This window comes from Schistocerca serialis, chromosome 3, assembly GCF_023864345.2.
Source record: "Schistocerca serialis cubense isolate TAMUIC-IGC-003099 chromosome 3, iqSchSeri2.2, whole genome shotgun sequence".
In the NCBI taxonomy this organism is placed as follows: domain Eukaryota; kingdom Metazoa; phylum Arthropoda; class Insecta; order Orthoptera; family Acrididae; genus Schistocerca; species Schistocerca serialis.
The window spans coordinates 836942963-836969574 of NC_064640.1; the positions used below are offsets into that span (position 1 = coordinate 836942963).

Consider the following 26612-nt stretch of genomic DNA (forward strand, 5'->3'; position numbering starts at 1 on the left):
TTTATTTTCTCTGTATCTTTTGAATCAGCAGTCACTTGTATTGGAGTTCACTGAGATTTATCAGTTGCTATAACTCTTTGCAGAAGGCTTCAACTTCCTTATCAGAATATGGATATGTTAGTGCATAGATGAGGATGATTTTAATGAAATATCTTTTAATTATTTTTATAGTGATGCATAACAACCTAAACAAAGACTATGCTATTTACTGCTAAAAAAAATACAATAGGAACATGATAACTTATGGAGACCCGAATTTCAGTATTATTAAATATGGAGTTACTATGAAATCTATAACTAGTAATAAAATAAATTAAGAATGCTTTTTAAGATGCCATATTGGGTGATCTTTCTTGAGAGTCCATCACCAGGAGCATTTGCTCTAATGTATCAACAGATAATTGGAATTGTGTCTCCATGATGCACAGACAGAGGAAAAAAAACTTCTCAGCATATGTTTCATGCAGGAGTCAGTATCAACTGATGATGTCAACTTGTTTCTCTATAGAAAAAGAGTTTTTAAAGTAGAATGTTATGTGACCATTCAATAGCCTAGTGCAATATTTGGTTTAACAATATAATAAGACATAATCATGGGACTTTTTGAGCCAAAAAATAATGGCCAATGCTTGTTTTACAGCTTGGCTGTAGCTGAGCTGAGCAGAATTAAGAATCTTAGACACAGTCGTAACTGGCCGCTTCACTCCATCAATAATGTGTGAGAGAACATCTCCTACACCATAATCGGAGACACCGGCAGTGAGCGCAAGTGGTCAGGAGGTTTCATAGGTCATCAAGCACATAGGTTGTAGGGGCACCTGTTTTAATACATGGAACATCCTGTCACACTGAGCAGACCAGTGCTATGAGACATTCTTGCAGAGGAGTCAGTGAAGAGGCTCTGAAACTGCAGCCGTTGGGGAATGAAACAGCAGTAATAGCTTAGTTAACATGAGACAGATTTGAGATGTGTTTTGTTGCGAGTCACAGGGAGCTTCTGGATGACCTCAACAAACTGTGGGATCGGGCTGATGCCAGAAGCACTAAGGACATGGCCTAAATATTCCACTTGTTGCATAAAAAGTTCACACTTGCCATTGTTACAACAGAGGCCCACGCGATCAACACTGCCAACAAATCGTCCAGATTGTGGGTGAGGTCCTCGGCAGAGGCATCAGTGACCAGGATATTGTCCAATTAGTTTGCAGTGTTGGGAACATTCTGCAACAGTCATTCAGGACACCACTGGAAAATTGCCAGTGGACTGGTGATATCAAAAGGGAGCCAACTGTGTTGAAAAAGGCCAAATGGGGTACTGATAACCAAAATATCCCTGAATGCTATGCCCAAAGGGAGTTGGAGGTATATGTCATGAAGATCAATTTTGCAAAACCTCTCTGTCGCCCAGTTTAGGCAAAATCTCCTCAACTTTGGGGGCAGTTCAAAGATTGGAGCTCACCTTCAGATTATTGTATTTTATTTTTATTGATTGTATGACTTTCTGAAGTATTTTTAAACCTGTGAAATGTCCAGTGTTACATGTTCCAATGATTTCTTTTTCTTTATGATGTGTAGTGGATATACCTTCTGGTATGTCAAAATCTGTCTGGAGAGTGTTTGCTGCAGAAGCTTTAAACTGATGGAAACGTTCTTCAGGCAGTGATCCTATGGTTTAATTTTTTCCTTAAAAATGAAATATATACATAAGTCCTACATCTAGCATTAGCATTCATCAGGATAGTCAGAAATTCAACATTGAAAGTATTGTTTGATATGAAAGTTCCAAAAAGCTGAAACTATGCTCAGTAACCCTAGAATAGGTTTTTCAGATTCTTTAACTGAGAAAAAGAAGACTTTGTGCTACTTATCTATAGTGCAGGTAAATAACACCAAGTAAAAAACTTAATTAGAAATTTTGACAGCAGGCCTGAAAATCAATAACAATTACCACTTAATGAATGTTGCTTTAGAGATTTTCTGACCTACAGATTTCTTTTTGAGGGGGAACATAAATCCTTTGCTGTATGAAACACAGATTGACACTCCAGAAGAAATATTTGCTTGTTTTACTAAATGTGCAGCCATTATTTGTGAAACACCTGGTTGTTTTGACCATGTTAGACAATCATTAGCATACAAATGCCACTTGTGCCTTAATGTGGATGGATGACATTTTCAGCAGGATCTCCAAAGAATATTCATCACAAAGCAGTCTGAACAATGTCTTTGAACATCACTAGTACCAACTCATTCATGGACCAATAAAAAGTGTTTCTTCTTATCTCCTATGAACATTCTAAAATTTTGGGTACAGTAGAGTGTCTATTATCCGAAGTAATTGGGGGACTTGGGTGTTCGGAAAACTGGTTTGTTCAGATAATCGAACTGTACATGTTTATTTGCCAAAAAGAAGTACTGTACAGTAAATTTATTCATAAAAACAGGCATTTCTTTTAGTATTACAAAGTAACATACAAAGGCAACTTCAGTAGGAATATATAGTATGTGGCACAGTTTATTAAACAAAAATATATACATATTACATACGCATTTTGCATGAACAATACACACAGTATACAAAATTAATGTTTAAAAAAATCCTTTATTTTGGTCTGTCTAAGCAAGCCTACATGCTTACGAGCAGCTAAGTCATGTACTTTTTTCATTACCTTTTAATAATCTCATACTTGTCCCTCACAGAAAGGACAACATGTTTACGTTTAAGCATTTAAGTATTCTGTATCGTCAAGTTCACTTCTTCACACAGCAGCACAAAAGTGGTCGAAACAGAGAACAGAAGGTGACTGTTTGCACCATGAGAAGCACCTCAACTAGAAGCTGGTGCAGCTGTTGCTGTGAACAGCTTTGATACTGCCGCTACTTCTATTGCCAGTGCCAAGCTGACAGAAGTGTGCTGATTGTTGAAACACTGCGACTGGCGGCTTGGCCGGTCAGCAGCGTGAAGGCCCCATTAGAAGCAATGTTCCGCCAGCAGTGGCCCAGTGTGGCGACTACTGTGGGTAACTTGGTTTGGGAGTGAAGGGGATGATGGACGGTAGGGTGGGATAGTAACAGGTGTGAGCGAGTACACAGTTCGGTTAAGCGGTCGTTCGGTTGACTGACGTTCAGATTATCGACGCTCTACTGTATTTAGTTTCCTTATGACTTGTAAAATCAGCACATGAAAAAGAAAATAGTTCAAATTAACAATGATGAGTTCTTGAACTTAGAGCAGTTGAGCCCAAGAACTGGATGAACAGCTAAACAAATACCTTAACCAGAAGAATACAGATTTTTTGAAGTGTTTTTGGTAAACCAAAAAAAGTCATCAAAATGAACATTCCAGCTTGGGAAACAGTTTCTGTAACATTAGTGTGCAATATCAGTTTTGACTTAAGGCAACGAGCTGAACTTTTAGTGCCAAAACCATGAAGAAGTGCATGTTAAGAATGTGTAGGAGAGACAGGAAACCAAACGAATGGTTCAGAGAACAGATTACAATGGAGTACACAGTTACTGTTTTTAATAAAATGAAATGGGAACTGAGCACATGCAGCTGGGAAAATGGATGGCAGGTTGACCAGGAAATCCTTTGTTGAGTTCTAAGATATAAGAAGTACACTCCACGATTAAAAGTTCTATACATAATCAGAAACTGGTAAGTTACTGCATATTTAAGAAGAGTTTGTATCAAAATTTCATTCAGAATGTGCAGGAGATAAACATTAAACTTGCATTATGCTATATAAATTCAATAAACCCATATAAAGCAGCAACACAGTTTTCTGTATGTGTATCACGTATGAAAATGGGAATGAGAATTTTGTATCTAGAATAGATTGAAAAATTTTGGTAAAAAGGTAATACACTAACTGCTCATAAAACTGCAACACCAGGAGGTACAGCAAAAAAAGGATTGTTATTTTTTGTATGTATACAGCACATTACAAAGAATGCATGTTTAAATTTCTAGGTACTTGGGGCTATAGAGGGTGCAAAATTTAGTACACTGAGCTGCTGCCTCTGGCAGCAACAACAGTTCTGATCCAGCTGGGCATCAAATCCAACTCCTCTTGGATTAAAGATATGGGTACATCTCTCGATGCTGCTTAAACTCTACACGTTCATCGATCATAGTGGGTAACCAGATATTTACACTAGATGATATTCCCTAAAAGCATGCAGACAGGGTACTGAGGTATTCCAGGACAGAACTGACGAAAGTGGTCTGCATTATTTTGTCAAAGATAGGGCATGACCACTGGCCTTACTTATCAGATATGTAACAGCTGCTGTCCAAATTACCAATTATGTGAACCAGAGATGATCACATTATGTGCCTGCTGACACCCCACCCCACCACACAAGGTGCTGGGACTGTATGACAATGACGACAGGAATCTGGCAATGTTTCTTCTCCTCCAAGTCTCTACACATGGATAAATCTGTTGTGATACAGTGCACATAACTGGGACTTATCTGACTGAAAAGATGATGTGAGGTCACCCCTGTGTATAGCATTGTCATTGGGCACAGCACTGTGGGCTCATCTCACTCTTTGAGTTGCCATGATAACAGTCTGTGGTGCTCACGACTTTATCACACTGTCCACTTGGATACCTGTGTCACTGCAAGCATGTTGATTTCCTGACTTAAGGTACATGACATTGCTGTACAATCCTGTATGTCTGAGTAAATAGTAGATCCATCCTCTCGGGTGCTAATCACATGAGGCTGCACAATGTTAAGTCTAGGTCTCCTGAATTCATTGGGTCAATATCCACATTACAGTCTTAGGATCCCAACCAATACCAACAGCATTATTGTGGAATGATAAACTGCAGAGATGGTGTTTTCTCATACAGTTGAATGAAATTTCTAAAAGAGAAACCCACTGCTTAATCCATATATGTACAGTTACTCCTGATTACTTTAGTGGATGTGGTGAAATGATAATCATTTTCATACCCTAGCATATAGTACGCTTAATGCCAGTACGACATTTTGTTTGTGCCATTTTCATGGTGTTGCAATTTAATGGCCAGCAGTGTATGTACAGTCTGTTGATGGTGGTTAGTATAATATTTGACATTTGCACAGAGGGTATGTTCATAGTGATAGCTGTGCCTTTCCTATGCTGATTGGTATTTTTTAGCTTTTCTCATGTGAATACAAGAAATATCATTGAAGAAAAGGTGAATGCTATTTTCAAGATACAATCTATATTTAGAGCTCCATAAACAAAAGAATGAGATACTCATTGAGCAATGTATTTTACTGCTGCAGTATCATATTTGGAACTAATGTTTTACTTACTTTTATGCCTAATCAAATGCAGTTTAATAAATTCACAAATGGTTTCCAGGCGCTCAAATAATGAAATTGAGACCACTCCTGTTCAGAACAACAGACAATCTTCCCGTAAACGTAATCGCAATCGCTCGAAGGGTAATGCACGTGGGCGAACGAGGACGACTGCGAGCACCAGTACAGTTGCGACCACCACAACCACCACGACCACTACTACTGCAACTCCACTCATTACTCCCTCATACACGACACCAGAACCACCCACAACACCAGATCCTGGAAGTGGTAAGCTTTATTTATTAATTACAATTTGCCCAATTTGATAACTTTATGCCTTTTTGTACATTTTTGAGAGAAGGCATTGTGGTGTCTGTCTGGCTGGCTGGTGGAGAAAATACTGAAAATCAGTAACTGAGTCAACAGCTGTTTTGAAGACTACAGTTTGTTATTCATGGTCTTACTGTCAGCAATTTTCTTCAAACAGTGGATCAATATATTCAGTCAGTTTGGGGTGGGGGGGAGTTTAGCATAGAATGTGAAACACAAAGTATCTTGCCATTTCCCACATTTGTAAGAAAATAAATGTAAATGTGAGGTAAGGAAATAATAATATATTGGATACCAGAAAAAATATAGTTGGATACAGAATGAAAGGGGCAAAGTCATAGTTTGAAAAAAATTTTGTCATTTCATGAACATCATTATCATTTCTGCAATGGTTTTGGCTTATAGGTATGTTCTGGAGCATCACCACGATGATTTTCTTGGTTAAGATTGCTATGCTCTTCAGGTTGTTGTTGACTGAAATTATACATTCAGTTATTTCTGTGCTTTTTCTTATACCTCTGATACTCTAGACATCTAGTTCCTTTCATATCTTCACCATGTACACTTAAACAGTCAATAACCCACTAAATATTTCAAGCTCTTAATTTCCATTGGCCCTGTATGTTTTGATTAAACAGGTTTCCACATCCCTACAGCAGTAATGGTTTTTAAATAATTTCAGAAACTTTCCCTTCTCTGTTCCATTATTCATAAGAAGCTTATAAATTTGTTAAGTTTGTTATTGATAACCTGTGACTTTTTTGTGCATTATTCAAATACATAAATATGTAAATGCAATAATTTTATTGTTAAAAACAATTTTTCCTCAAATTTTAGGCCATGGTGTTCTTATGATAAATTGAAAACTTCCAGACAGTACTATTGAAAGATTATTGTCGCATATTGTAAAAGATAATCTCAGTTCAACTTGCCACTTTACAGTGCTGTCTTGTCGTGTGTGTGTGTGTGTGTGTGTGTGTGTGTGTGTGTGTGTGTGTGTGTGTGTGGTTTTTTTAATATATATATATATATATATATATATATATATATATATATATATATATATATATATATATATATATATATATAGGAATGTTCTCAACAGAGCGCACACTCGGATGACTCGTTGGTTTATGTCGGTAGCAAAATTACAAGTTATTCATTCTAATGCTCATAATATTATTCCTCATCTCTCTAATATTTTTCACAAATCTCTGCTGTGCTGAAAGCTGTTGTGTAGTAGATAAGACAGACAAATGTGTTGAAATTTTCTGGCAGATTAAAACTGTACTGAGCCCGATGGCACAGTAGTTAGCACACTGGGCTTGCATTCAGGAGGTTGACGGTTCAAACCCACATCCGGCCATCCATATTTAGGTTTCCAGTAATTTTCCTAAATCACTTCAGGCAAATGACAGGATGATTCCTTTGAAAGGGTATGGCTGACTTCCTTCACATCCTTCCCTAATCTGAGCTTGCGCTCTGTCTCTAATGACATAATTGACGACAGGACATTAAACACTAATTTCCTCCTCCATTAAAACTGTGTGTCAGACTGGTGTTGGAACCCAGAACCTGACCTGTCACAAGTGATACTCTTATTGATGGAGCTATCTGGGCACAACTTGAGACCTGCCCTCACAGTTTTACTTCTACCAGTACTTCTGTCTTGCCTTCCAAACTTCACAGAAGTTTTCCTGCATATTTTGAGGGACTAGCACTCCTGAAAGAAAGAATATTGCAGAGCAATGGCTTAATCATAGCCTAGGGGATTGTTTACAGAATGAAAATTTTCCGTTGCAGCAGAAAGTGGAAGTCAAGTTGTGATGGCTGTTTGAGTGTTGTACCAAGACATCTCAGTTGTTAAGAACACTGCCCATGAAAAGTGAGATTCTGGGTTCAAGGCCCAGTCTGGCACACAGTTGAAATCTGCCAGGAAGTTTCAAAACAGTGCACACACCAATGCAGAGTGAAAGATTCATTCTGGAAACACATATGTAGCCAGTATTTTTCAGTTAACTTAGTTACAGTGGGCCATATAGGTGAAAGACTATATTTTCTGTTTTCAGTGTTTTTCTACTTTAACCATCATTGATTACTTCAAAAAATTGTCATCTGGTATTAATTTCAACACAGTTTTGCATAGAACTTACTCTTCTCTGTTCATCAATAATTTGTTATTTTATTTTAGATTTTTAAAAAATAATGTAATTCTTCCAGTTTCAGAAAGAGGTCACTTTGCAGATTATCTTTTATGTCGTTATGAAGACAACATATTGGGGAATATTCCCTGCCACTGACTCACTGACAAAGCCCATGTGTATTGCCACAGTATTTAATTTAAAAAGTAGGATCCAATCTGATATACAGATGTGCACATATGACAGAAACTAATTGTAAAAAATAAAAATGTCGATGAATTCTTTTTCAGTGAATTTTTTTTTTTTGTGATTAATTTATCTGAATCATAACTGTGTAAGCCTTATCTTGATGCCCTTGTGTTTTAATTTCTGTTTTACACACATATGAACAAAACTTTTACATCACCCCGATATGTCATGCAAGTGTATTGCTAATGTGATTGTTCCTGTACCAATTGGAAGATTTCCCCTTAGATTGTAAACACATATATACAGTTACCATGAGCACTACCCATGGATAGAATGCCACACTTGAATAAACTGCAGCATTTCAGTTGGAAGTAAAGCACCCATAGGAATGCATTAGAGATGTATGTGGAGCAGTACAGTGAACATCCATCATGCCATGAAGGACAATTGCAACCAATGATCAGGTCTGTATCATCATGCTACAGGTGGAAAGCTTGTCAACAAGGGATGCTGCTTGATGTGTACACCAGAGTCAAAATGATCTGGTGCAGACATGACGTCAGTTCCAATTGACAGTTAGTGGTGAGGGATTACATCACACGGGATGTCAACATTTGACAGGTGCACAGGATGGTAGATATCTATGACTTCTGGGTCAAAGGAACCTTGGGCTGTGTGATACAGAGCAAAATTCAGTGTAAAAAGAGCCTGCAGAATGTCATGTACTGCATCAAACTGGTAGGAGACGATTACATGATGTGAATGTCCATTCCTGATGAACATGGTGACCACTGTGTCATATACCACAACACCATAGACTGTTACAGATTAGCAAGAAATCATGCAGAATGGACACCTTAGGGTTGGCATTGGGTATTGTTTATGAACAAAACTATGATCTGTTTGTACCCTGGAAATCACAGAAAATGTGTTTGGAGACAACCCGGTAATATTGAACACCTCCAGCAGTGTCCCACATTTGGAACAACATGGTGGTGGAGTGATGTTCTGGGATGTCATTACATGGGGACACTGTACACCTCCTGTGATTGTTGAGGACAAACTCACTGCTCTGCAGTACTGGTACACAATTGTGCAATCAATAGTGGGACCACATCGCCAATGTTTGGTGACAGTTTCATCTTCACAGATCATAACTTACATGCTCATCATACTATTCTTGTGAACACATCCTTCAGCTTGCTAGGATCACCAGAATGGAGTGGCCTGTGTGTTCCCCAGACACAAACCCAATGGAACACATCTGTAATCAATGGAAATGAGCTGTGTTTGGACACCGGCATGATCGCATACTCTGCATCACTTACACAGGATTGCCATTGAAGTGTGGATAAATTTGGACCAGGGCTGGCATGATGATCTCATTGATGGTATGCCATGATGGATTTGAGCCAGCATTCAAGCAAGGGGATGTTCCACCACATATTGATGTTGCTAAGGATTGCTGCTAAAATCCCCCATGAGAAATAGACGACTTTGTTGTTACGAAAAAGTTTTTTTTTTTCTTTTCTTTAATTTTTTTTTAATCTGGTGATCTGGATTATTGCAAATGAGTATACACACATGCATTAGAACCAATTTTCATTTTCTGTGCCATGAATTTCGAGGTAAGTGGGTAATGCAAAACTTTAATTAATGTCTGCAGATATAACAGTATTAACTTCCTACTTCAAGTTCTGAATTTCTTTTGATCTCAGTTTAGCATTTAACATTGTTTGGAAAAGATTGTGTCTGTAAGTATACTTCTCTGTTTTGTGGAAACATCTGAGGTAACCTTTTGTTCAACTATTTCTACATGTTGATGTGTGTACAGGTTTCCCATTTTCATAATTCCAGACTGAGTGAACATCAATCTGGAATATGAAGTTACTACAGAATGTAATATTTTTGAATATAATATTTTAGTTTTGTAAACTAATGGAGGAAAAATACTGGTGAGAAATATGAGAAACTTAAGGACTGAAATAAATCTTGCTCACTGCTTTGAAATTTCCTGAAATATTGTAAAAGTGTTAGTTGGTAAGGAACTTTCAAAATAGTGCAGATACAGACTGAAAGATTAAAACGTAGGTATTATGGAGGATGAGAAGCTCAGAAATAATTAGACAAGAGCAATTAGTAGAGAAGATAGGATGGGCGAGTGACCTGGTTCCTCTGAGATTTTTAACTAGAATATGAATTATGATAAACATTTCCTATTATCTTCACATAAAATTTGTAATTTGCATTGCAAAATATACGGGCATGAATGCCTAAGAACTGAAGTTCATAGGTTATTGAAAGATACCACATATTGAGAGAGAAAGATTGCCTTTGTTTCTTATTGTAAACATATGTTTCAGATTTCAAGTGTAAAGATGAGGGCTTTTTCCCACATCCCCGAGACTGTAAGAAGTACTTTTGGTGCCTTGACAGTGGTCCCTCAAACCTCGGTATTGTCGCTCATCAGTTCACCTGCCCATCAGGTATTTATAACAATGTATGCTATACATGAGTACATACCTTTCTGTAGATTTTTGTGTATAGCATATATTAATGTACACTATCTTTTTTCAGGATTGTTTTTTAACAAAGCTGCTGATTCTTGTGATTATGCGAGGAATGTAGTTTGCAACAAGAAGAGTAAAAGCCCAGGTGGGAGCTCATCCACTTTACCACCAATAAAAGCTGCTACCAGCAGCACTACACGTTTCAGCACTTCACCGAGTACTAAACTGACAACAAAATTAACTACTACTACAACTACAGAACCCCCACCTGTGCTGGATGATGATGATGATGAAGAAGAAGAACTGGAAGAAGATGACGAATACCGAGATTATGACAGTGATTCAGAAGAAGACCCTCAGGCACTGAAGGAGCTGATTAATCTTATTAAGAAACTTGGTCAGTCTTATCAAGAAACTTAGTTAATCAGAATGGAAAAATATTCTATTCGTTCAATTTCTGTGACAACAAATGATACAGTAATTCTTATTACAATCAAAAGCTCTGACTGACACACAAACCATTCCCAAAAGAACAGATCATCACAGAGTACATTTTCTTTCTCATAAGCAGTACTAAATAATAGTCTAATGCTGGATGTTGGAGAATTATCAGTAAAACTGAAAACGTATTTCCAGGACCGGGCGAAAGTAAACTCATTTGCTCTCTTTCTTGATTTTCTGCAGGAGCTGAATAATCCTGTATTACCATTAAAATAATGTCCTTGCATTCAGACAAAAACAATACTCATAACAGTAAAACAGATATCACAAAAAAATCTCAGAAAGTAGATATTCTACCATTAATAACAGAGTGTATTTTATGAGATACAGTGTATTTCTAAGGGTTGTTATCAATGGGAAACTATTGGATTTATTAAGTAAATAAGACAAAAAAAAAACACGCTTTTCATAAGTCTGTAATACAGAATGGTAATTTCCTTAAGCATATGGCCATTTGCATTGTTAGCTGTTGTGAGTGAAAGACATGCTTCAGTGTACTCCACAGTTTTATCTGCCTGGAGTGGAATAAACTGACCCTATAATGTTCATCTTATTTCTCCTTTGTGTGTGTGAGCAGGAGATAAATTCACTTCAAAGTTCTTGACTGTCGTATTTTCTTGTCATTTCCTCATTATCTTTCTCTGATTAATCATAACTTGTGTGTTTCACAGTAAATTGTCTATTTTAAAATAGGGTCAGCAATGGTGTGCAAAACTGCATGCGTGCACAATGTGCTACATGCGTGTAGTCCGAGGCTGAGCCTGTCTCGGTACATTTTAGCTTTGCTCGGGCCTTCCTGAAATAGCTCAGTCCAGTACAACATTTCATTTAGCAATGCAATGCGACACTATTTCTTCCAACATTTGGTGTGGTATTTTTAAGTTGGCAAAACTTCCTTCAGTTTGGCAGAAGTGCAGTAGCACTTCTGTTTATCCTTTTTTATTTGTTCATGGTATAAATGAAATGCACAGGTCCAGTAGCTGTTTGCACAGGAAGAGGCAGTCTAGCAGTCTGTCATCACAAGCATTTAAAAATTAACAGGAGTCACAGAGGACAAGGATGAGAATACTCAGCATCTATAATGTAGTTGTATAATCGATGGGCACCACAAATTTTGTATGGAACAGTGTTATAACACCATGCAGAAAGAAATGAAAGAATTAGTTATAATGAAAGGGGAAACTATTACAGTAAGCAAGTGATATGTACATCGAGAAGCACTTTGTGCTAAATTTGCAGGCGTGGAACACATGATGAAGGTCATGACAGAAATAGTAAATTTTCTGAATTCTTATAAATTATGAGGGTGGTTTGAAAAGTTCTTGGAGCAGAATAGAAAAAGTACTAAATTCACTGAAACTTTTCTTTATTTTTCAATGTAGGCTCCTTGTAGATTACTGTATGTGGTCCAATGATGTTCCAGTGCCTTGATCCCATCTTCAAAAATGAGTTTCCTCCAGGCCTGCAAAATAGTTGTCATATCTGGTTATCAGTTTTTCGTCTGAAGTGAATCTTCATCCACCAAGAAAAATTTTCAGTTTTCAGAAGAGATGGAAGTCTGATGGAGCCGTATCAGTTAAAATGTGATATACCCTTTCAGATGCCATTTGGCAAGCATGAGTAATTTCACGCACTTTCAATTGGCTATCCTCCATGACCATTTTGTGCAATTTTGCAATGATTTCTGGAGTAGTGACACATCTTGGCCAACCACTGTGCGGATCATCATCTAAGCTCTCCTGACCAAATTTAAATTCATTTGTCCAGGCAGTAGTTGAATATGAAGGAGCAGAGTGTCCCAGTGTATTATGGAAATTGGCATGAATATCGTTTCCTTTCATACCTATCTTTACAAAGTACTCAATCACTGCTTGACTCTTGATTTTTTCCATCTTTGCAAATCACTATGCAGGAACAACAACAGAGCAACGTCACCACCACAGCTGTCTTCCAAGAGCACTGACATTGCATGTGTTTACAAGCAACAGTCCAATGAATATCATGTGGACAACTCATGGGCCAGATGGTAACAGTAGAGAAACCAAATTCTTAGGATTATGGTTGCAAAGCATTTTGAAATGAAGTATTCATATAGAACATCTGAATGCAAAATTATACAACACTAGTTACCTTCTTTGCACACTAAAAACCTGTTGTAGTGAGAATACAGTAAGGAGTGCATACCATTCCTACTTTCATTCTCAAATTAGATTTGAGGGCACATATTGGGGTAACTCAAAAGCAACTACCAGTATATTCAAATTTCAAGAAAGGGCCACTGGATGCAACTCTATAGCAGATTGCAAAAAACCTGTGATATTTGTGATCATCATATCAGAAAAAACAAAAACTTACATTTGATCCAAAAGCAACACTTCCTTGTGCCAAAAAGTACTTTCCAAATGGGAGTTAAATTTTATAACAAATTTCTTGAAAACATAAAAGCAAATATTGAGGTGAAAATCTTGCAAAGATATTTAAAGTCATATTTACAGCATCACTACTTTTACTCCACTGAAGAATATTTAAATGTATGAAGACAAACAATGGGAAGTATTTGGGGGGAAAACAATAACATGGAAAGGATAGATTCTTACTTACCACATAGTGGAAGCATTGAGTTCCAAACAGGCACAACGAAAAAGATTGCTAAAATATTAAGCTTTTGGACAAAGTCCTTCTTCTGAAATAGAAAACACACACATTTACTCAAGCACAACTCACACACTCATGTTCACCATCTTTAGGCGATTGTAGCATGACTGTGACCACATCTGACGGGATCAGCACTCTGCAGCAAGCTAAAATTAAACAAACAAAAGATTTTAATTTCAATTAAACATCAACTTTTCATTCAGTCTTTTAAAATCACTGCTTTCAGGAGATTTGGTTAGAATGTCAGCGAGTTGTTCTCGAGTTTGACAGTACTGAATGTTGAATCAGTCATGATTTAATTTACCGCTGATGAAATGATACTTCACAACAATGTGCTTGCTTCTTCTTGACATTTGAACTGAATTCATAATTGCTATTGCATTTTGATTATTCACACAGTGTTATTTTCATGTTTTTATTCAGCAGTTCTTCTATGAAAGTCTTCACAAACTTCATCTCTCAACTGTTCTGAGCTGAAGATATGTATTCTGCTTCAGTACTAGGCAGTGCAACTACACATTGTGTCTTGCAACGCCAAGTGACTGGAGCATTGCTGTACAGAAATATGTATCCCATAGTACTTTTTCTATCTTTCTGTTGCCTGTGAAATCTAAATCACAGTAAGCCACTAACATTGCTCTTTTTTTTCTGATGAGTAGTAGAATATATCACTCCCTGTCACTGAATTCAGGTATCTTAGAGTTCTCTTCATATTTTGGGTGTCTGAGTGATTTGGATCACTTATTGATCTGCTTTCATAATTCACTGCATACGCCAAGTCCAATCACATTTTATGTGCTAAATACAATAAACTGACTATCACTTCATGATATGGAAAGTCTTATTTTGCTACAACACATCTTTGCAATGTATCACACAAATTATCCATAGAACATGAAACTAACTAACTAATTAACTAGCTACACTGATTTCTTAAACTTCTCTCTGTGGTGATATTGAAGTTTTTACATCCTATAACCCTATGCTTTGAATATTCTGCCAATGGCATCTGTGTGGGATGGCCACCAGAGACCACCTGTGGAGAGGGGGGGGGGGGGGGGGGGGGAAGGGCATGACTTGTGTGCACACAGTGCGACATCCACCACACTGTCTACCAGAGTCCTCCTCTTTATAAGCACAGTGCAGCAGGCACTCTCTCTCATACTGTGTTGATACTTATTTTGAGCAACTGCTCACACAGAAAGAAGGATCCTTTATTGTATGATTATATGATAGCGGAACAAACACTGGTAGCAGTTACTTCTGTAAAATATCTGGGAGTATGCGTGCGGAACGATTTGCAGTGGAACGATCATATAAAATTAATTGTTGGTAAGGCGGGTACCAGGTTGAGATTCATTGGGAGAGTCCTTAGAAAATGTAGTCCATCAACAAAGGAGGTGGCTTACAAAACACTCGTTCGACCTATACTTGAGTATTGCTCATCAGTGTGGGATCCGTACCAGATCGGGTTGATGGAGGAGATAGAGAAGATCCAAAGAAGAGCGGCGCGTTTCGTCACAGGGTTATTTGGTAACCGTGATAGCGTTACGGAGATGTTTAACAAACTCAAGTGGCAGACTCTGCAAGAGAGGCGCTCTGCATCGCGGTGTAGCTTGCTCGCCAGGTTTCGAGAGGGTGCGTTTCTGGATGAGGTATCGAATATATTGCTTCCCCCTACTTATACCTCCCGAGGAGATCACGAATGTAAAATTAGAGAGATTAGAGTGCGCGCGGAGGCTTTCAGACAGTCATTCTTCCCGCGAACCATACGCGGCTGGAACAGGAAAGGGAGGTAATGACAGTGGCACGTAAAGTGCCCTCCGCCACACACCGTTGGGTGGCTTGCGGAGTATAAATGTAGATGTAGATGTAGATTGTTAGGGCAATGGCCTTGCCACAGTGAATACACCGGTTCCCGTGAGATCACCAAAGTTAAGCAGTGTTGGGCGTGGCTGGCACTCGGATGGGTCACCATCCAGGCCGCCATGTGCTGTTGCCATTTTTCTGGGTGCACTCAGCCTCGTGATGCCAATTGAGCAGCTACTCGACCGAATAGTAGCGGCTCTGGTCAAAGACAACCATCATAACGAGCGGGAGAGCGGTGTGCTGACCACACGCCCCTCCTATCCGCATCCTCAACTGAGGATGACACGGCGGTCGGATGGTCCCGATGAGCCACTTGTGGCCTGAAGACGGAGTGCTTGTATTGTTACCTAGATTGCTTCTATGTTTGCTTCTACATTTTCAACTGCTGTTCGCGTGTATGTGGAAGAATAATAAACTTTGGTTCATTGTGAGAAGTGGTGTGCACTACAGTGCATGAATCAGTTTTTAGCTCAAGTATTAAATTTTGCTCAATTGTTAGAGGTATCTCATGCTGCTGGTGATCAGATTGAGGCTCGGTGTGACACTGCCATCGTGGCTCTTATTCCTGGTCATTGGGTGTCAGTCAGTTCTTGTGAAGAGGACACTATGGCAGCTGCATAAACACTGCCAAACACAGGCAGTTCAATCTGAATGATACTTTCTTTAGCAATATTTGGCATCATATCTAGATTTCTGTCATATTCAGAGTTATATAACTCTTCTAATAATTGAGTCTTCTGTTTCTTTGTATTCTTCTCATATATCTTCACAAGTGTATCATACTTTTCCTTAAAAGTTTCACAGGTGGATATGTGTGTTTTAATATTGATCTCTTTGGTTCTCAAAATATAGTATTTTACAAGTATGTCTATTTGTTCCTATTCATTTTCTTTTCATTTTTAGGTTTTGTGATACTGCTGATAAAATATCTGCCTAGGCCCATTGCCATGAACATCACATTTATTTCCAAGTCCCGTAACAGAAAACTTGCAGTGTCTTTTAGTTTTGGCACACTGTTTCATGCTATGTCTTATACTGATGAAGCCCTATTTTGACACACAATGCACAAATCTTTTTGTAAGAAAAACAGTCTTTTTACACTCACAAGATTTCACTTTTTTTACTTTCCTAGATTTCCAGTGCTACTGGGCCTATAATCTGTTTGGATATCTCACTGTACAATCTAGGGAATGCCTTTTAGTGTTTCAGACACACCCAGGATTCATTTGTTAAAGAATACATTGACGCACATAGGTACAAAGAATGACTGGCTTCATTTTTATTCAGACAACCAATTCATGTTGCCATCTTATTAGAGAAACAATGTACTGATTCCAACTGTTGCCTTACATTAACAGACACTTATTGTTTTTGTTTACTATGATCGCTTTTCAATCTAAACACACTTGACCGTGAATTTCATCGTCTTTTGTGTAAGAGTGTGTGTGTGTGTGTGTGTGTGTGTGTGTGTGAGAGAGAGAGAGAGAGAGAGAGAGAGAGAGCATGCACGCATGCATGCATGTGCCTGCATTAGACATGTTGAAGACGCCATCTTAACACTTGAAATAAGTACACAGTTCAATCAGGTGTGGGTTGTAGTTTGATAAACCTTGTATAGGTTTTGAAGTCATGTGTGACTCCTCTCAGTTACAGTTGGAGAATCATCTTTGCTCTTGGAGCCCTCTTGAGATTCGCATTCTACAACCATCATTGTTATAAAAAATCACAATTATGACACCTGCTTTTGAAGTATGGATGACTTGGTGACAGTTCTAATAGCTAAACTATGGGTTAATTGAATACTACCATAGCCTCAAGTATGTGAAGTTTATTTTCTCTTTTACCTATAGCAGACCAATGTATAGAGCAAAGAGATATGTAACAGGGAACATGATTAACAACTATGTCAACATCTACATCAGACTCTGCAAGCCACCTGATGGTGTGTGGTGGAGTTTACTTCTGGTACCACTAACTGTACCCCCTTTTCCATGTTCCAGTCATGAATGTTGCGTGGGAAGCATGAGTGTTGGTAAATCACTGTCTTAGCTCTAATTTCTCAGATTTTCTCATTGTGGTCATTCCACAAGATGTATGTGGGAGGAAGTAATATGTTGTTCACCTCTTCCCAGAAAGCACTCCCTTGAAATTTCAGTAGTAAACCTCTCCGTGATGCACAACACCTCTCTTGTAATGTCTGTCACTGGAGTTTCTTGAGCACCTCTGTAGTGCTCCTGTACTGACTGAATGATCCCATGATGAAATACACTGCTGTTCATTGGATCTTTTCTGTCTCTTCTATCAGTCCTACCTGCTAAGGGTCCCAGATTAATGAATGATACTCAAGAACTGGGTGAACAAGCACTCGTATGCTATTTCCTTCATGGATGAGTTAAATTTCCTTGAGATTCTTCCTATGAATCTCAGTCTGGCATTTACTTTCCCTATCATTTGCTTTATATGGTCATTCCACTTGAGATCACACTATGTAGCCGCTCCTGGATATTTTATGGCAGATACTGTTTCCAGTAATTTGTCATCAATAGTGCAGTTGTGCAGCAGTGGATTTCTTTTCTTATGTATGTGCAATGTGTTGCATTTATTTATATTCAGGGTCGACTGCCAGAGCCTGCACCATTCATCACTCCTATGTAGGTCATTCTGCAAATTGATACTGTCTTCTGGTGTTGCTACTTTGTTACATACAACTGCGAAGAGTCTTAAAAAGCTTCCAGAACTTGCTACTAGATCATTTATATACATTATAAATAGTAGCGGTCCTATCACACTTCCAAGGGGTACTCCATAAATTACATTTACATCTGTCAAGTCTGTTCCTTAAGGAGTGATGTGCTGAATTCTGTTTGCAAAGAAGTGTTGAATCCTATCACAAATCTTGTCCAATGCTCAATAAGATCATATTTTTTTCTATGAAACAGCAATGTGGGACAGTGTCAAATACCATCTTGAAGTCAAGGAACATGACACCAACCTGATCATTGTTGCCTACAGTGCTGTGGATCTCATGGAGGAACAGAGAGAACTGAGTTTTGCAAGATTTCTGGTTGTGAAATCCATGCTGGTTTTGATAGAGCAGTTTTTTGTTCTCCAGAAATGTCATACTTCTTGAACATAAAATGTGTTCCATAATTCTACGACAGATTGATGTCAGTGATAGAGCCCTGTTATTATGTACATCTATCCTAAGACCCTTCATAAAAATGGTAATGACCTGCACTTTTTTTTTTCCCCCCCCCGGCTGGCCGGAGTGGCCGTGCGGTTCTAGGCGCTACAGTCTCGAACCAAGCGACCGCTACGGTCACAGGTTCGAATCCTGCCTCAGGCATGGATGTGTGTGATGTCCTTAGGTTAGTTAGGTTTAATTAGTTCTAAGTTCTAGGTGACTGATGACCTCAGAAGTTAAGTCGCATAGTGCTCAGAGCCATTTGAACCATTTTTTTGCATTTTTTCCAGATGCTAGGTGCCTTCTGTTGCTCTAGCAATCTAAAGGTGCTGCTAGAAGAGGAGCAAGTTCTGTCATGTAATCTTTGTAGTATCTTATAGGTATCTTATCTGGGCTAGATGCCTTTCCACTACTAAGCCATTGCAGTTGCTTTTCTATTCCCACAATTGGCTATCTCAAGTCTGCCATTTCAGTGTTTGTATGATGATTGAAAGGAGAGACCATCTCTGTTACTTCCCATTTCAGTGCCAGTATGGTGACTGAGTGAATGAATAGAGGATTTTGAACAACTTATTGATTTTATGCAAAACCGAAATCTCTTAGGGTTTTTACTCAGATCAGTTGACAAAATATTACTTTGAAAGTCACTGAATGCCTCTCTCACTGCTCTCCTTACACTCATCTTCATTTTGTTCAGCTTTTGTTTCTCATACAGATTTTGACTTCTCTTGAATCTGTGATGAAGCTCTCTTTGTTTACATAGCAATTTTCTAACATGGCTATTAAACCACAGTGGGTCTTTCTCACCCCTTAAACCTTGCTTGGTGCATACTTGTCTAAGGCACATTGAACAATGCTTTAGTTTTTTTTTTTTCCTTCACATCTTCGTCCTCAGCACTGAATATTTGTTGTTGACTACTCAGATACCCTACAATTTGCATTCTATCACTGTTGCTGAGCAAAAATATTTTCCTGCCTTTCCTAACATTCCTTGTAAAACTCATAGTCATAGCTGCTATCACAGCTTTATGGTCACTGATACCTTTCTCTGTGTTAACTGATTCCGTAAGTTCAGGTCTATTTGTTGCTAGGAGGTCTAAGACATTTCCTTCATGAGTTGGTTCCCTAATTATTTTCTCTGAGCAATTTTCAGATTCCACATTCAGAATAATGTCACATGAATCCCTGTCTCTGCCACAGATTTGGATGGCATGACTCTCCAAATCTATTCATGCTAAGTTGAAGTTACCCCCTTTTACAATGACATCATCAGGAAAATTACAAACAATATTCTGCAATTCTGCAAGTTCTCTCTGAAGCACTCTACCACCACAGCTCCTGGCCCAGTTGGTCTACAAAAGAATTTGATTACTATTTTTAACCAACCTTTGTTGCTTACCTTCACCCAGATTAATTCACGTTCAGAATCCATGATAATCTCACAGGATACAGTTGAATTCTTTACTGCAATAAATACTCTGCCTCCATTGGTGACTAACTTATCCCCACAATAAATATCCCAATCTGGACATAGGTTTTCACTGCTGTTTTCTTCCAGTTTCAATCAACTTTCTGGTCCTAATACTATCTGATCATTAAAACTTACAAAAAACTACACTAGTTCTGGGGTCTTTCCTTAGATGCTCCTGCAGTTTACTAATATTCTGTTAATCTTTTCTGTATCTGATATGTGAGTACAGACATTCTCTGGGAATACTGTGGCTGTTGTAACTTCAATTTTGGCAGGCAATTCATGTCTGATACCAAGGGGGAGGGCAATTCTAGTGCATGCCTGACCTATTAAGGTGAACCCTACCGTTCTGCACTCGATAACAGAGATTGAGAAATTTTCATTGGATATCTTCACAGAGTTGTCTGAGTCTCTGGTTTAGACATTCCACTCTGCTCCAAACCAGAGGACTGTGATTGACCCTGGGTATGATGCAGCTAAGCCTGCACCCCATGTGCAGTGTTAGTCATCTTCATCAAATCAGCCATATGCGAAAAGGAATTGAGAATGGCCTCAGAAGCCAACTGGCAGGTGTCATTCGTGCTAATATGTGCCATAATTTGCAGCCAGTTCCATTCAGTGTGCTTGATAGCTGCCAGTAGGGCCTCTTCACATAACAGATGAGACCCGCCCCCCCTCCCCCCCCCCCCCCCCCAGCAAACATACTGAGTGCACTCTAGCATTCTTTCCAACCTTGCCTACTGTTTCCCTGAGGGGCTCCATCACCCTGGCTAACATTTGAGCTGCCAATGAATAGCAAACCCACCCTCTGGACTTGTACAGACAAGGCAGGAGAATTGGTTGCTGGCCTAACAGGAGAGGCATCCTACACTGGTTCAGAAGTATTATCAACACAGGGTCACATCTCATACCTATAGCTAAGGTGTAAGGTATCAGCTCTGTAGTCCATTCCCTTTTGTCTTCTACCCAGTGACATGGGAACTCACCACTGTCCTCCACTCACTCCTGAGCAAAGATGAACTGGTGAGATGTTTTGTATCAGAAAACTCAGTGAAAGCCTGGTCACCTGGGGACTGAAACGGCACCAAGGGTGCCAAAGTTTTTGTCACCAGTGTCCTAATGCCACCAGAAGCCTGTAAACTCTGGTCAACCACCGCTGCCTACAGGTATTTATGGACAGCTGCCAATTCTCCTTGTGTGTGCCCACAACAGCCACTGTCCCTATCCACACTGTATTGTGGAAGCATAAGAGAAAAGAAAGGAAAGAAAAAACTGATACCTCAAAATTACAAACGTACAGTGAGGACCAACTGAGGAAGCACAAGCAGACCTCTGCAAAAGAGAAAATTAGCCAACTGTGGCACTACTGAGGTTGGAATGTAGGCAAAATGTAAATAAGGGAGTAAACAAACACTTAAATCTGTTGTGCAACCTAAAATTGAAGTCCACTAGGTCTTAAAACAAATAAATCTCTGTACTGAAAATGGGTGTATCAACAGTTATGTTTTGCTAGAAACTCCTCTTACATAAAAGTACTACAGGAAATAAATACAATAACTCTAGAACGCTGATTTAAGCTATATTATATGTATTAACATGAGATTTAAATGGAGTCATGTGATGTGGCACTTCAGATGACAGGTTGCCTCACATAGATATGCACTGAGATTTATGCAAGGAAACTTAAGAATGAGTTAATAAACACTAGTGTACACAGTAAAATACACAAGTGCAGTTCACCTCCTCATGGAAATGCATGAGAAATAGAAACTAAACTAAATTACTATGTAAGAGACAACTGGTATGGCTTCAGGCATCCTTTCTGTTCAGTGACAGGGGCAACACTACGCACTGTATGCAACAATCACATGATTTAAATTGGGTCATGTAACATGGATCTGCAGGTAGCGGATCACCTCACACAGATATACACTAAGATTTACACAAAAAAACTAGCTTTTGAGTTGAGCTCTTGGTCTTTTTTTTTAGCAAAAGTACACAAACAACCACACATACACCCAAATGGCCATGGCCATGGCCACTGGAGTATGAGGTATCTCTGTGGTAATGTGTACTTTTGGTAGTGCCATGGCCATAGTAGTGTGCATTTGGGTGTCTCTGTGGTTGTGTAAGCGAGTCTGTGTACTTTTGTTAGAAAAAGAGCAAGAACTTAAAAGTAGTGTGTATGCTGTTTCCTGTTGTGTATCTCTGTGCTCCATGCTCCACACATTGATCTACTGTAGGTGAGTGGTTGCCTTTCCCTTAGTTTATGTACAGCTCCCTTCAGGAATTTCCATTATTGGTATTTTCACTATTACATTACTCACTTTCAGAGGTGACATTTTCTTCCTGAAGAGAGAGTGTTTTTGCTGATAGCAGAAATGTTGCTCACCTCCCTGTAATTAACAGTCAATATGTTGTAGGTGGCGTTGAGCAGCTGGAGAAACAATTAAATCTCCAGAATTCAGACCAGAGTGGTGAAAGAAAAGGTGCTGTCACAGCACCAGCAGTCAGCCGCACTTTGTACAATCGAATTGTGAGTTATAACACAGCTCGCAGCCTTGGTTCAGGAGGGCTAACTACTCCTGCTGGAACTACAACACCTAGGTAAGAAATTTTTATGTGATATATGATATACTGTTATATTCAAATTTTGTTTGTGTTCTATTCTGTACACAACCATTAAAGAGGCACAAATATAGTTGTAAAGAGATACATATTTTTAATCTTGTTATATGTCAGTGTAAGTATTCAGGTAATTAAAAGTGTTAATGTGGATTTGTATAGACTGCTACAGATAGAGGAGACAATGAGCAGTGGACAGGCACATTTCAAAGTAGACTGTTGGCTGTGCCTGTCCACTGCTTAATTTATCCTTTACGTGGTGAATAACAACCTCAACCATACTGAATTTTCCATATTATATATATATATATATATATATATATAATTTTTCCCACTTGGAATGTTTCCCTCTATTATATATATATATATATATATATATATATATATATATATATATATATATATATATATATATGGAAAATTCAGTATGGTTGAGGTTGTTATTCACCACGTAAAGGATAAATTAAGCAGTGGACAGGCACAGCCAACAGTCTACTTTGAAATGCGCCATTCCCACTTGGAATGTTTCCCTCTATTATATATATATATATATATATATATATATATATATATATATATATATATAAATTCATCCAGTTCCAAGACATGTTGTCATTTGGGACTGAATTAAAACATCTGGACATCGTGTCAAACTTGAGGGTTTGTACACAGGGATATAAAGTACTCTCTGACATGCTGTTTGGCCTTCTACTCCCAATCGTTCAGAGAGAGACTGGCTCATAACAATGTGAATTTCTCCTACGGAAATCAACTATAAATCATGTCTTCAGCCTAAGGCTAATTTTAGGAAAAAACAGTTGAACTCAGGATTGGCAAACATCATCTCTTCATTGACTACAAAGCAACATACGATACCATAACCAGAGAGCTTCTCTACCACATCTTCAATGAACAAGGAACACCTGGAAAATTGTTAACGTTTGTGAGAATGACTGGGGGCTCTTCTCTTCCAGGGCGACCTTTCAGGATCAAACCTTCACAAGCTGCGATCGTCAGGTCGCACACCTCACGGAAGTCATTCTCACTGCTGCTGAATATTCCATCCCTCACCCTACTTCTTCTCCATGTCACGTACCGGTCCCCTGGTGGACCGCAGCATGCAGAGACGCTTTACGTGCTCATCGATGTGCTTTACGCACCTTTAAACGCCACCCTACCGTGGCGAATTGTATCAATTATAAACGATTACGTGCACAGTGTCGTCGTATTATTAAAGAAAGCAAGAAAGCCAGCTGGGCTGCTTTCACAAGCACCTTCAACAGTTTTACTCCTTCTTCTGTTGTCTGGGGTAGCCTGCGCCGGCTATCTGGCACTAAGGTCCACTCACCAGTTTCTGGCTTGACAGTCGCGAATGATGTCCTTGTGGCCCCTGAGGCTGTCTCCAATGCCTTCGGCCGCTTTTTCGCAGAGGTTTCGAGCTCCGCTCATTACCACCCTGCCTTCCTCCCCTGCAAACAGGCAGAGGAGGCTAGGCCACCTAACTTCCGCTCCTCGAATCGTGAAATTTATAATGCCCCATTCACCATGCGGGAACTTGAAAATGCACTTGGCCGATCACGGTCCTCCGCTCCAGGGCCTGATTCTATTCATATTCAGATGCTGAAGAACCTTTCTCCTGCGGGTAAAGGTTTTCTTCTTCATACTTACAATCGCATCTGGATTGAGGGACATGTTCCCGCATGCTGGCGCGAGTCTGTTGTTGTCCCGATCCCTAAGCCGGGGAAGGACAAGCACTTACCTTCCAGTTATCGACCCATCTCGCTTACCAGCTGTGTCTGTAAAGTGATGGAGCGAATGGTTAAGTCCCGTTTGGTTTGGCTGCTCGAGTCTCGACGCCTACTTACCAATGTACAATGTGGATTTCGTAGGCACCGCTCTGCTGTTGACCATCTGGTTACTTTGTCGACCTTCATTATGAATAACTTCTTGCGGAAGCGCCCGACCGCGGCTGTGTTCTTTGATTTGGAGAAGGCTTACGACACCTGTTGGAGGGCGGGCATTCTCCGCACCATGCATACATGGGGCCTTCGCGGTCGCCTCCCTCTTTTTATTCGTTCCTTTTTAATGGATCGACAGTTCAGGGTACGTGTGGGTTCTGTCCTGTCAGACACCTTTCGCCAGGAGAATGGGGTGCCACAGGGCTCAGTTTTGAGTGTCGCTCTCTTCGCCATAGCGATCAATCCAATAATGGATTGCCTCCCAGCTGATGTATCAGGCTCCCTTTTCGTGGATGATTTTACCATCTACTGCAGTGTTCAGCGTACGTGTTTCCTGGAGCGCTGTCTTCCGCATTCTCTTGACCGTCTTTACTCCTGGAGTGTCGCCAATGGCTTCCGTTTTTCTGCCGAGAAGACGGTCTGTATTAACTTCTGGCGCTACAAAGAGTTTCTCCCACCATCCTTACGACTCGGTCCCATTGCTCTCCCATTCGTGGAGACAACAAAATTTTTAGGTCTTACATTTGACAGGAAACTTAGCTGGTCTCCACATGTGTCTTATTTGGCTGCCCGTTGTACCCGTTCTCTAAATGTCGTCCGTGTTCTCAGTGGTATGTCTTGGGGAGCGGATCGAACCGTCCTACTTCGCCTATATCGGTCGATCGTCCGCTCCAAGCTGGATTATGGGAGCTTCGTATACTCCTCTGCACAGCCATCCATTTTACGCCGTCTCAACTCCATACAACATCGGGGTTTACGACCTGCGATCGGAGCGTTTTATACTAGTCCCGTCGAGAGTCTTCATGCTGACGCTGGTGAATTGCCACTCACCTACTGGCGCGATATACTGCTTTGTCGGTATGCCTGTCGGCTACTGGCAATGCCTGACCACCCGTCTTATCGTTCCTTTTTTGATGACTCTCTCGACCATCAATATGGGTTGTATGTCTCTGCCCTGCTACCCCCTGGAGTTCGCTTTCGTCGCCTCCTTCAACACCTTAATTTTTCACTCCCTGCAACCTTTCGAGTGGGCGAGAGCCACACGCCACCTTGGCTCCAGGCTCAGGTTCGCGTCCACCTTGACCTCTGCTCGCTCCCAAAGGAGGTTACCCCCGGTTCAGTCTACCACTCCCGTTTTGTCGAACTTCGTTCGAAGTTCATTAATATGACCTTCATTTATACAGATGGCTCTAAGACCAATGACGGGGTCGGGTGTTCTTTTATTGTCGGGGCACAAAGTTTCAAATACCGGCTCCATGGCCATTGTTCGGTCTTCACAGCTGAGCTCTTTGCCCTCTACCAGGCTGTTCTTTACATCTGCCGCCACCGACATTCTGCATATGTCATCTGCTCCGATTCCCTGAGCGCCATCCAGAGCCTCAGTGATCCATACCCGGTTCACCCTTTCGTGCACCGGATCCAACACTCTCTTCAGCAGCTGGTGGACTTTGGTTCTCCGGTTAGCTTTATGTGGGTTCCTGGCCATGTCGGTATCCCTGGGAACGAAGCTGCAGATGCCGCGGCCAAGGCTGCGGTCCTCCAGCCTCGGACAGCTTCTTGTTGTGTCCCTTCATCAGATTGTAGCAGGGTCATTTGTCGGCACATTTTATCACTGTGGCATGCCGATTGGGCTGCACTTACAGACAACAAGCTTCGGGCCTTGAAACCTCTTCCCGCGGCTTGGACGTCCTCCTCACGCCCTTCTCGGCGGGAGGAGGTAGTTTTGGCCCGGTTACGAATTGGACACTGCCGGTTCAGCCATCGCCATCTGCTGACGGCTGCGCCGGCGCCGTTCTGCCCATGTGGGCAATTGCTGACGGTCCGCCACATTTTAACGTCCTGTCCGGATTTTAACACACTGCGTCTTGATCT

General features: G+C 40.0%; 1 protein-coding gene and 1 pseudogene across 1 annotated transcript in view; both read left to right on the forward strand.

The window, feature by feature from the left end:
- Window positions 1–26612, forward strand: part of LOC126470879 (serine-rich adhesin for platelets) — a 479197-nt gene that overhangs the window by 368315 nt on the left and 84270 nt on the right. Inside the window, exons 10-13 of the mRNA XM_050098901.1 lie at window positions 5366–5595; window positions 10331–10453; window positions 10545–10874; window positions 22581–22764. Coding sequence (XP_049954858.1) covers window positions 5366–5595; window positions 10331–10453; window positions 10545–10874; window positions 22581–22764 — 867 coding nt within the window. The remainder of the gene's footprint in view (window positions 1–5365; window positions 5596–10330; window positions 10454–10544; window positions 10875–22580; window positions 22765–26612) is intronic.
- Window positions 15518–15635, forward strand: LOC126471728 (5S ribosomal RNA; annotated as a pseudogene).